This window comes from Malania oleifera, chromosome 1, assembly GCF_029873635.1.
Source record: "Malania oleifera isolate guangnan ecotype guangnan chromosome 1, ASM2987363v1, whole genome shotgun sequence".
NCBI lineage: Eukaryota > Viridiplantae > Streptophyta > Magnoliopsida > Santalales > Ximeniaceae > Malania > Malania oleifera.
Genome location: NC_080417.1, coordinates 25,470,814 through 25,482,958, shown reverse-complemented (window position 1 = coordinate 25,482,958; position 12,145 = coordinate 25,470,814). Strand labels below are relative to the sequence as shown.

Sequence of the window (12,145 nt, the reverse complement as noted above, 5' to 3'; positions counted from 1 at the left end):
AACTTGGACATGTCCCGCTTATGAAGAGGTTTTTGCATGGGATCAGGCCACGAGATGTAATCCTTCTTTTTGATTTGCATCAGTAATTCCGAGCGCGGTATGTTCAGGGGTGTGTAGGTGGAGAACTTGTTGTGCTGTCCTCTCATCTTTTGACCCGCGTGTAGCGCACTAGTCTCGTGTCTTTTTGCGGATCTATAGGGATCTCTTGTTTCCCTGCTAGTGTTTTTCCTTTTCCGCTCTATGTGACTTCCTCTCGTATCCATCATCTCCTCTAGAATGATGTACTTCTGCGCTCGGACCATCAGCTCCCCCATGTCTACCGGCGACTTTTTCCCCAGCGAGTATAAGAAGCTTCCAGGCTGGAGAGCCGTTGTCAGGGCTGCTAAGGCCACCCCCATGTCTAAGTTGCGGATTTCTAGGGTTGCCGTGTTGAAGCGATGCATAAAATCTTTTAGTGTCTCTTGCTCTCCTTGTGCCATACTCATGAGATGGCCAATTGTTTTAGCAACTCTCCTGCTGCTAAAGAAGTGGCCGATGAAGAGTTGTTCCATGTCTGAGAAGGAACCGATGGATCCAGGTTGTAGTGTTCGGTACCAATCTCTGGCAGTACCCTTAAGGGTGGTCGCAAAAGCTCGACACATGATTGCGTCTGGAGCCCCTTGCAACTGAATCAACATTTTAAAATTATTTAGGTGATCAATTGGGTCAGATAAACCTTCGTACCTGTCAAAGGTGGACATCTTGAATCTACTTGGCAATGGAGCCTCCATGATTTCTTTATTGAATGGCGGCTCCGAAGACCTCAGGGATGCTTCCCCGTAGTAGGGTTTGGTTTTACCTCTTTCATCATCTTCTCTATATGATCTATCTTTTTGATTCTTTCTTCGAATTCCGTAGATCTTTGTTGGTTGACATCCACACTGTTTGCATCTTCTACCTTCTTGTTAAGGTAGGTTTTCTCCTCGTTCTCCACTGGTTTGTTAGCCTGTTTGTCTGCGCTGGGGTTCTTTTGCAGTTGGTGGAGGACGTGTCTTTCTTGACTTTTTTGTTGTAAGAGTCAGTTGAGCATGTCCTTCATTTCCTTTTGGAAAACGAGGAACTCCTCCCTACTGACACCAGGTGACTCAGCAGGCACGAAATGAATGGATTGGGATGATTCTTTTGCAGCAGGGATGGAGGTAGAACTGTGTGAGGTTGGCATTGTTGGAAGGTCGAAAGTTGAGAGCAAGATATGATCCCCTCTAAAAAGCTGGTTCCTACAGACGGCGCCAACTGTTGCGGGGTAAAAATTGCAGGGATGCTCATTCGACTCCCCGTTAACTTGAAAGAGGAAGAAAAGAAAGGTTTGGGGGACCCAGGGTGTACTCTGGGGGATCATTCTGATGCCTAAGTAAGAGGAATGCTTTTAGAGAGGTTGAATGCAACAGTATAATTGTGTCGAATGACTTACCTGGGCCTTTTCTCCGAATCTCTTCTTATAGGGGTTCGAGTTGACCGTAGGTTGGCTCGAATTTATTGCGCGGGAGCCCGAATCGCTCTCCAACCATAAGTGCGTGCACCTATTACTCGGCTATTAAAGCCACTGGCGTGGATCTCTCCTCCTTTTTATTGAGTTGGAGCTGATTACTCGTCTGGATGTCAAATCCGGAGAAGGTGCAAGATGGGCGTTGACCTGCCCTCATTAGTTAGATTATTTTGGGCGTATTAGATATGAAAACAAATAAAATGTAATTATTGAAATAATATTGAAAAGTTCAAAAGAAAAATGCATACTTGCATAGCCAAACAACCAATTTCGAGTTGTTATCAATGCTACTTGGAACTTGAAAATTTTGGTACATATAACAGAAATATTGGCTCCAAAGAGTCCCAAAGCATACTTGGAACTTGACATCTTACTGCTGCTGCCACTCAGCAGTCTTAAGATGCTTGTAGGTATCCCAAATTAGACTCGGAATTTGCTTACAGAACTACACAAAGTAGAAGCCAAGTTGCATTACTAGTCCCACTGCTTGGATTAGAATGACAATATCTGATTATCCTTATCATGGTCAATAGGATGTCAAGGACTGGGCTTTTGATAATAAAGCAATCACCAAGTGCAAGAGAAATCACGACATTTCTCAGCAAAATGTTGATCCAGTAGCACAAATAATTGTAATATATCATGACATATATTTCTTTTAAAGAAACTTATGTAGGAACTTACAGCTGCAGAGATCTTGACACTATGGTAGAGCTGAATTTGTTAAACATTCTTTTCTCTTGTTTGATTTTAATCAGAGATATTAAATGTTTCTCTCTTTTATTTCTTTGAAGTTAAAATGAGGGTGGATGATGGGGAATAAATGTTTTGATCTTGAACTGAATCATGATGTATTCAAGATAAAACAGAACAAGGGAAATGAAAATAGAGTAGTTAGACAAAGATGAGAGAACAGCGAAACTCTTCGCCCTGGAAGAACACATGCATCATGGATTCGTGATTCATCAACGGATATGTGAAACCCAACAAGCCAGAAACGTAACAAAGATGAGAGAACCCAAAAAATTTTAAAAAATTGTAACTCACCTCCACCTCTGGTCCTCTGCGGTTAATGGTAGATCAACATCCGTGGATCGTGAGGGAGCTTGATCTTACCGTGGAGTAGCTGGAGGCTGGAGGTGTGGAGTCAAGTGGTCTGTGGAGTTGGGGGGGGGGGGTTGATGCCCGTGGAGGAGATGACGACTCAAGCTTGAGGATGAAGAGTGGTCCGAGTGGATCGTTCATGCAGCAGGGAGCAGACACTGAGGTAGCAGCGCACCAGAGGAGAGGACTGAGAAAGTGAGAGGTGGGAGCTAAGAGCATGAGAGGAGAGTCGCGGATGTGTTATGGATTTAGGGTTTTTTTTTTGCGTGGGTGGACTGGCTATGTGCCATGTGCGTTATGATGTGTAAAAAAATAAATGGGTCACCTGACGAGTAAACCACCTGAACAACTTGTTTGTAAACAGGTCAACCTGTGATTCGTCCATTTATTAAACGAGTTGACTTTCTTAAATCCAAACCCGTTTTAAATGGACGGCTCTGGATAACTCGACGAGTTATGATCCGTTTCGCCAACCCTATTCAGAACAAAAATAAACTAGATGTGGGTGCATCTTGATTAGTGACTTTCATAAATAGAAAATAAATTATAAAATAGATATTTAAGGGGAAGTGATTATCATCTCATTCAAAATTTTTAGATTTATAGTAATTTGAGTTTGTAAAAAGACTTAAAAGGGTACTAAGGGAAAGTGATTATCATCTCATTCAAAATTTTTAGATTTATATTAATTTGATTTTGTAAAAAGACTTAAAAGGGCACATTGTGCAGTTTCCTAATGAGTTGCCCATTAAGACGACGACCAAATGGTCGTTTGCGTCAATGAATAAGGATGCGGGGCACCGTGAAGGCGTGCACCCCGGAAGGATGCTCTAATTTTTCGTACTATAAAATCCACAACTTTTCTCTTTTTCCGCCAGAAGGAGGGTTTGAAGTGCGGAAAGCAAGTGAAGCTTGTTAGGCTTTAGCCCTAGCTTAAGAGCAGTCAGCTGCAATGGCTGAAACCACTCCGGCGAAGGAACTAGATGCCTCAGCTCCACAAGTCGACGGAACCCTAGTCACCCCTTCCAACGAAGCTACCATACAATCGAACGCTCAGGGAGGCACCACGGAGTCTTCCGGTAACAATAGCAACCATGCCGTTGAAACTTCTGCTTTTTCCTCTGGTGGGGACCGGGACAAGTCCTTGGCGTTTGCGGCTGAATTGATGGAGAAAGGATCAGAGGCTGTCAAGGAAAGTGATTTCAATGAGGCCACCGAGTGCTTCAGCCGTGCCCTAGAGATCAGGTTTTTTTTTTTTTTTCGTTCCATTTATTGCTTATTTTCCTCCATATTTTTTTTTCCCAACTGATTGCGGGGAAACTGTGAGTCTGGGGATAAGAAAGTTCTTTGTTATTTGTGTTGTTTTGTTTTGTCCTCTATTCATGTTCATTTTTCCCCGCGCTATTTAGAGATCAAATGGAAAGAGAGGACAAAACCCTAAACCTAAGTAAGGGATATGTTTTTGTTTTTGACCATGTGTGTTAGGGGTTTGATCTTTGGAAGCTTTTTAAAACATGGAAAGAAACAATGAGGGAGAGATAGGTCACTTACGATAGCGGTGGGATACAATAGCATGTTTGGCCTGCCTTGTACTTATCTAGAACTAGTAAAACTAGCTCTTGAATTTTCCCCTTGCGTTCGAACGCAAACAAACTCCCTTATTTGTTGAACGATTCCCAACTCCTAATTACCAACATTTGCCTTTTCTACATATTGTTTTGCTGCGTCAATAAGAAATACTTCTGTTATGGTATGTTTGGGACTTTATAGAGGAAAAAATCAAACCTTCTTTGTAGTAGGGGCATGGGAGGAGAAGGGAGGGAAATGGTGGAGTTGTTTCCTTCCCTTGTTTAGATGTTTTGAAAAGTTTTAATGGGGAAGGATGGTAAATTTTAATTGTTGAATTGGGTGATACTGGCAAAATTTGCTCAAGACATTCAAAGTTATGTACCTCGTAGAGTTAATAAATGACAACTGGCTATCATTCTACTTTCTCGCCAGTCTCAATTTCAGTCAATATCCAAGCCATTGCTAGCCATATCCAGCCTCTTCCATTTTCACCAACTTTAGCAGCCAGATCAAAGGAAGGCTTTTTGTTGCTGTTGTTTCTGGCTTTCAAATCATCCCTGCCCATGTGTCAACCCAGCTGCGTGTAAATGTAATGAGCATGATTACAGCCTTAATGCACCTGGCAGCATTCACCAGGTGGAACTGAGAGATTAAGAGATCAAAGAGGAGGAAGGGGCGGCTTATTGTTTGTTGTTTCCAAGGTCCATAGAATTTTTGTGCTGTCAACATGAGGCACCTGTTTTGTCTCAATGAATGGATAAGATAACATGGGGAGAGGTAGGTAGATCTAAGAAGAGGGGCTTCTGTTCTTAGATGCCTGATTTGAATGTTTGGCCTGAGTTGAGTACTGAACAACTTGACCTAACTGCAGATTTGAGGGATGGGAGAAGAAATTTGGAAAATAAAGAAGATGAAAAAAGGTTGAACCAACTGCTAGTCTCTTGCCTCCAGAAGCAGTGACATGGAATCTCTCATTGATGAATGATGAGTGATGGTATGAAGAGAGCTTCTAGTTCTTTTCCAATTCCCCAATTGGAGTGTTGGAGGGACTGTAATTTTGGAGTTTTGCATTGAACTGGAAGCCTACAATGCCCTTTCCCTTTTAAAATGCAAACCCCCAAGTGAATGTTTCTAGATCTCTCAGTCTATTTTCTTCCTTTTCTCCTGCTTTCTCTTCCTCCCAACCATTGAATTTCTTGTTCTCTTCCAATTCCCCAATTTGAGTGTTGAAGGGGCTGGAGTTTGGGAGTTTTGCTATGAAGTGAACCCCTAAAATGCCCTTTTCCTTTAAAAACTGAACCCCCAACTGGTGGTTTTTAAATCTTTCAGCCTATTTCCTTCCTTTCCCCTGCTTTCTCCTCCTCCCAAACATAGTGTTAGAGTCGTGTTACAGTAGTACTTGGTATTTAATGTAATCCATATATCAAATTTGGAGAGAGGGTTCTTGCTAATTAGGGGGAAAAATAACTATGAACAGACATATTGTAATCAAACATGCCTCAATTTTGCCATTTGATGGCGTGCATTCATTCTTGCATATGCACTTTTGCTTTTTACCTTTTATAATTCTGCTCTGCTATATCATTGCACAATTTTTAAACTCATGCACAACAGATAGAAGAAATTAGTGCAAATATGGAAGCATTTTTTTGGCAATAATCTTATTTGTTCCAGTTGGGACCATCATTCAAGATGATGATTCTACCTTCCCCTCCTCTCAAACATAGTGTTAAGAGTGTGTTGCAATGCAACAGTTGGAATTGAACATAATCCATATATCATATTTAGACAGAGACTTTTTCTGATTAGGGGAAAAAACAAACTTTAAACAGAGGTTTTCTATAATCAAACATGCCTCAGTTTCACGATCTGATGGCATGGACTCGTGCTATTTTCCTTTTATGATTCTGCTCTGTTAGAACTGATGCACAGTTGTTGAACTCATGTATAACTGGGAGAATAAATTAGTGGAAATATCGCACTAGTTTTGGCACAAATCTTATTGATACAGTTGGGATCATCATTCAAAATGATGGTTTTTAGACTCTTCACTCTATTTCCTTTCTTTTCCATGCTTTTGCCTCTTCCCAAACATAGTGATAAAGCAATGCTACAACAGTGCTTGGAATTTAAGATACTCCATGTATCAAATTTAGAGTGAGGCTTCTCACTGATTAGGGGAAAATATAACTATGAATACTAAAGAGGGATATTCTGTAATAAAAAATGCCTCAATTTAGCTGTCTGATGGCATGCATGCATTCTTGCATATGCATTTATGCTATTTTCTTTTTATAGTTCTGCTCTGTTATATCCGGTGCACAATTTTTAAACTCATGTATAACAGTGAGAAAAATATAATTTAAATTTAGAAACAGTTTTGGAACTAATTGTATTTGATCCGTTTGGGATCCTTTTGCCTCTTGTTTGTGTTTCTGGATTTTCTGATAGTAATATTCCATTTAACTTTCTTTTTATCTGAACAGAGTTGCACATTTTGGTGAACTTGCTTTTGAGTGTGTTGATGCATACTACAAATACGGATCTGCACTACTGAACAAAGCTCAAGAGGAGGCTGATCCACTTGGTACCGTGCCGAAGAAGGACGGCGAATCTCAACAGGATTCTGATAAAGATGGATCTGTCAAAAGTGTTGTAAACTGTGAGTCTTCAACGGCTTCTGCTTCAAGTAATGCTGAACAAGATGGAAAGTCAAGTCATCAGGAAGGGGCTGCAGATGATGGTTAGTATCTATGTTCGTGGTTTATTTAGAGATTCCTTTTTGTGATGGAAAACTAAAGAACAAAAATTTATCATTTTTTATGCATAAAAATAAATTTGTCATAACATAATAAAACTTGTCCAACACCATTAATGAACTAATATCATTTCAGACAGACCCAAAAAAGAAAAGAAAAGAAAACGTGAAATGACAGTCCAACTAAGCCTTTGACTTGTTCCCGTTATCCATCCACTTTCTATTTGAACCTCTTTTTTGCCTCCCTCATCATTTATTTGTTGACTAGCCTTAATGTAAAAAAAAAAAAAGGAAAAAAAAAGAGAGGCTATGTCGGTACTGATGCTACCACTGGTGCTTTGCCTCCTTCACTGCAGGAGGTACCCCGGATAAGCTACTGAAGCCACTACATGTGCTCATAGAAGGATTCAAATTTATGGTGAAGTTGTGAGAGAGGTTGCTGAGGTTGTATATTTAGGCAAAATCATGAAACATAGATGGGGAACAAGGGCAAAAGTTTGAGACACAGTGAGGGAAATTGGTAGACTTGGGAAGACAACTTTCTATAGTTTAGAGTTGGACAAATTTTTTAAGATGTCATATTGACCCATGCTTTTTCAACCCTAGAGTGGTGGATCAGTGGGGGCAAAGATAATAAGAAGTCATAAGATAATAATAAGTCGTATTTATTCACTAAAATTTATTAGAGCCATATTTTTTTTGGGTGGGATGGCGGGATGCCCCATCCTAAGTCTGTCCCTGTTCATTATAAGTGGTGAATCTTTTTTTGGGAAAATGATATATAAATCTCATGATTCTCTGTCAAATGATATCAAACCAAAGGAATCCATGGACCGACACATCCTTCAATATACATGCTGAAACAGCTCCTTAGTGCACTCTTTGGATAGGACGTCTTTCCTGGTTTCTTTATAGGTGCATCCCTTGGGTTTCTTCAGGGGTCTTCCACTGTCCAGTCTCGTCAGAGATTAGAAGGCTGCGCACTTGGAATGGCTTTTTTATGGTGTTTTTATTTTTTATTTTTTCCCCTATTTCTATACATTACTCTCTGATTGTAGTTTTTCTTCAGTTTTTCTACTTGGTTGGAGAGGACTCCTTGTTCAGTTATCCATTAAATCATGTACTCCGGTTTTCAGGTTTAATAATATTGGCTTCTTCTTTATTAAAGAAAAAAGCTCATGAGCCCAGGTTCTAGTTTGGTTGGTTACAATTTAATTTTTCTTGTGTCTTTGTCTTTTCCTTCTCATTTTCCTCTCTCTTTCTCTCTCTCTCTCTCTCAATTTTTGAAAACCGAAAAGCAAATGCTAAAAGAACAAATAAGCTATGCCTTTTGTTACCAGAGCCTAGTTAAATAATTAATCTTTTTTTGTTGGTGTTTTTCCACATTTTTTTTTTTTTCAATTTTTGGTTCTCTAGGTTTCTAGTTCTACGTGCGCAATTTCAGCAAACTTAATGCCCATGTGTGTGCAAGTCTATATTTTCTATTGTAAATATCCTGAATTTCTTTTAAATTGCTAGCTTGATAGTTTCTTTATATCATCGTATCTAGTTCATGTGTGACAAGTAAATGCAATTTTTAGCTTTCTTGATCATGCCATTGTTCTGTATGTGCGGTGTGTGCGCATATAGATAATAGGAAAAGCAAAATAATTTGAGAATAGAAGAGAATTACAAAGAGGCCAAGGTATCCTCTAAGGAGAAAACATTAAAAAAAAAAAAAAAAGAGAAAAAAAAGGAAAAAAAATAAAGAGCCTTAAATAATCATCTATTCCCTTAGTTCCATTGGAAGTTAAAAAAACCTAGTCCTCTAAAACAACCGGCCATAAAGACAGATATGCAAGAAAAAAAATCTCTCCTTGAGCCGCTGTAGAAGCATTGATCAACCATTTAAGATATGAGCACTCCTGTCTAACCAAATGCGTGAAAACCCTTCAAATACCACACAGCTCTATAACTTGCCATGAACATTTCGCTTGCCAAAACCTGTGAAAGAGGTTAAAAAGAAAAGACTCCAAGTCACAGGACAATGCAAGAGGAGATGGGAATGCACCTCTCTACTACCCAAACACATTATGTACATACAGGAGATGAAATCCTATAGAGCCTCTATTTGCAACAAATTGATGGTTCTAACTCTATTAACAAGAGCTAACCAAACTAAGGCCTTAACCTTCAAAAGAACTCTCTCCATATATGATTGATGGTAGGAAAATGGATAGAAGAATGGGTTGACTTCAAAGATTTGTGAGAAAATACTCTGGAGCTTTCCAAACTCCATACCCTAGGATCCCTTCTAGAATAAGGATGAAAAGAATCCAACAAGCTAGCACAAAGAAAGAACAGCTGCCTCATTGTCATTTAGGTTCCTTTGAAAGTTAAAAGTCCCAAGAAAGTAATTGTCTTAAACAATCTAGATAGATCTCTCTCATCTGTAATTCATCCTTTTGCAAGTTACTATGCAGTGGGCTTGAATTTTATTTGTGTTTTCTAACGGCTCTGTAGAAAAATTATTCAATTTATTGTTGTATATGTATGAGGACTTGTGTTTCCTGAGGGAAAAGCAACCTATTTTCCTGTACATTAGAACATGCTTAGTAGTATATCATGAGAAAATGAATAATCAAGCACATATCTCTCTCTCTCTCTCTCTCTCTCTCTCTCTCTCTCTGGGCCTGTCTTTTGACTTCTCTGCAGTTGTGCATGTGTAGCTACCATATTTAGAAGTTACTAGCAAAGAGTGAATTGATGATGTTTGAGGGGATGCGAGTTTGAGATCCATTAGAAAGGTGCAAGCCAAAGGTTGTGGCTCCAAAACTGGTGGAGAAGACGCTGTAATAATGTTTTTTGTTTTTCGTTTTTTTTTATAGCATTTTATCATGACTCTTTTTTTTGTTCTTTAATTTCTTAAAAGTTATTGTGTTATTTTTATTGTTCTTCTTATTATTATTATTATTATTATTATTATTATTATTATTATTTTTTAAAAGTTTCTAGTTTCTTTAATTTCTAATTTTTCCTTTAGAATGAAATGTTAGTTCCTTACGAGTTATTTTGTTTTCTTTTTTTGGAGTTTAAAGTTTCTAGTGGGAAAGATCAGGAAGAAGATGATGAGGAAAGTGATGTTGACGACCTGGCTGAAGCAGATGAAGATGAGTCTGACCTAGACTTGGCATGGAAAATGCTCGATGTTGCAAGGGCAATTGTTGAAAAGTGCTGTGGCGACACAATGAAGAAAGTGGACATATTGTCAGCTTTAGCAGAGGTTGCTTTAGAAAGAGGTTAGTTGAGTGGGACTTTTTCCATGCATCAGTGACTCCGTCTGCAGTTCTTTTTGGATTTAGGTGAATATGCTTCAAACATGATGGCCTGCCTTCATTTTGCTTGATGCAGAGGATGTTGAAACTTCTCTCAGTGACTACCTGAAAGCACTATCCATTTTGGAGCGCCTGGTGGAACCAGACAGCCGATATATTGCTGAACTGTATCCTTTTTAACCGTAAATATACTCCTAAATTTTAAGCAGTGGTTCAAGAGATAACTGGGAATGCATGACACTTCATTATTAATGAGCAGCAGGGATACTTGATCCTTGAATACTGTTTTATTTTGAATATTATTCTTCTTTAGTTGCTTTAATTTTTGGGCAAAGGATACTGATCTCACGGTTTGACAAAAATACAAAAACCTCTCTTGAAGTTTAAAAAATCAGACCTCTCATGAGGTTTCAAAAACCCTGCTGGCCTTCACTGACATTTGATTTTTAGACACTTAAAACCCTTCAAAAAATTGTCTTTGCTAAATATAAGAGAGGTTTATATCTTTTTGGAAAACATCAGGGTAGGTCAGTGGAATTTTTGAGATCTTAGGAAAAGTCCTTAGCATTTTAAAATTTTCAGGAAAAATCAGTCATTTACCCTTAATTTTTCTGCTTAATTCTGACCTTAACTGGAGAATTTAGGAACTTCAGGATATGCTTGTGCTTGGAGATTGGCTCCAAGGCTGAAGAAGCCATTCCTTATTGCCAAAGGGCCATATCAATTTGCAAGTCCCGGGTGCAACGTCTTACAAATGAAATAGAGAGTCCCTCAGGGTTAGAGGCGACATCAGCTGGTGCCAAATTAGATGTGGGCCCCCAATCCTCTAGTGGTTCACAGTCAATGAGTTCTGTTTCAGATAAACAAACGGAGATAGAAACGCTTACAGGCCTAACCAGTGAACTGGAAAAGAAGGTGAGTGCAAAATCCTTTTTCCACCACATGTTAAGAGAGACCTTGTTTGAAATATCCTGAATTTGTCATGCATTGTTCAATCTGCAGCTTGAAGATCTGCAGCAGCTGGTTTTGAACCCGACATCAATTCTTTCTGAAATCCTTGGCATTGTGTCGGCCAAGGCAAAGTGCAGTGAGAAGGGTGCTTCCGCCATAATGACTTCTTCACAGTTGGGTACTGCTACCAGCAATGGAAGTTTTGATTCTCCAACTGTTTCTACGGCACGCACAAACGGAGCTGCTGGAGTCACTCATCTTGGTGTGGTGGGACGAGGAGTAAAGCGAGTGAATCCTGGCATGACAGACCCTGTCCCAGTTAAGAAACCTGCGCCGAACCCATCCCTGGACAAAGGTGATGGCAATGCTTCTTGAAAGTTTCAGATTCTGGGATCCATGCTTGGATGCCCGATACGAAATGGAGGTCTTTGTGGTGGTTAGATCTTATCATTTGACTACAGTTACTATGTATCCAAATATGAAGAGCAATCACTGAACAGCGGGTAGGATTGCGTGATTGACTTTGCTGTAGGATGCATGCTTTCTGCTAGAGAGGTTTCTTAGGCAACGACCTTGTAGTGGTTTTGCCACCTATGCAGTTGCAGTTAGATTAATATTTATATGTTGAAGTTTAAATGATTAGGACAGTTTAATAAATTTTAATATTTGAATTTTTGAGAGTTTTATGATTTCTGCAACTGCAAATCCATTCTTTGATGATTTGCCGATGCATTGTAATTGTTAGATTACCATTTTTAGCTAGAAGCTTTAGTAGGTTGTGTCCGCCCCAATGTAAAAATATGAGCAAACAGTAGGAACATCATAATTTTTTTTGAGAATAAATGCGGACGTGAAGCCTAAAATTGAGGACCCTTTCTGATAATTATGATTTTGGTGCGATGTTAAATTATCATTTTAGTTAAA

General features: G+C 39.2%; 1 protein-coding gene across 2 annotated transcripts; it reads left to right on the top strand.

Moving 5' to 3' along the window:
• The first annotated feature begins 3,367 nt into the window (after positions 1 to 3,367).
• LOC131153919 (NASP-related protein sim3) lies at positions 3,368 to 11,894 on the top strand. Of its 2 annotated transcripts, none has more exons than XM_058106364.1 (6): positions 3,368 to 3,874; positions 6,685 to 6,941; positions 10,034 to 10,234; positions 10,347 to 10,437; positions 10,915 to 11,185; positions 11,273 to 11,894. In XM_058106364.1, exons 1-6 carry the CDS (start codon positions 3,582 to 3,584, stop codon positions 11,594 to 11,596), a joined length of 1,437 nt encoding a protein of 478 aa, XP_057962347.1. In that variant the 5' UTR covers positions 3,368 to 3,581; the 3' UTR covers positions 11,597 to 11,894. The 2 variants fall into 2 exon arrangements, with proteins under 2 accessions (XP_057962347.1, XP_057962353.1); XM_058106370.1 differs by having other exon boundaries at positions 6,685 to 6,945; positions 10,041 to 10,234.
• Positions 11,895 to 12,145: the final 251 nt, after the last annotated feature.

Excerpts from the sequence above, each read along its gene's own strand:
- LOC131153919 (XM_058106364.1), top strand. The coding sequence starts at position 3,582 with ATGGCTGAAACCACTCCGGCGAAGGAACTAGATGCCTCAGCTCCACAA. Across the intron at positions 6,942-10,033 it reads GGAAGGGGCTGCAGATGATG|TTTCTAGTGGGAAAGATCAG; the intron begins GTTAGTATCTAT and ends TGGAGTTTAAAG. Across the intron at positions 11,186-11,272 it reads CCAGTGAACTGGAAAAGAAG|CTTGAAGATCTGCAGCAGCT; the intron begins GTGAGTGCAAAA and ends TTCAATCTGCAG.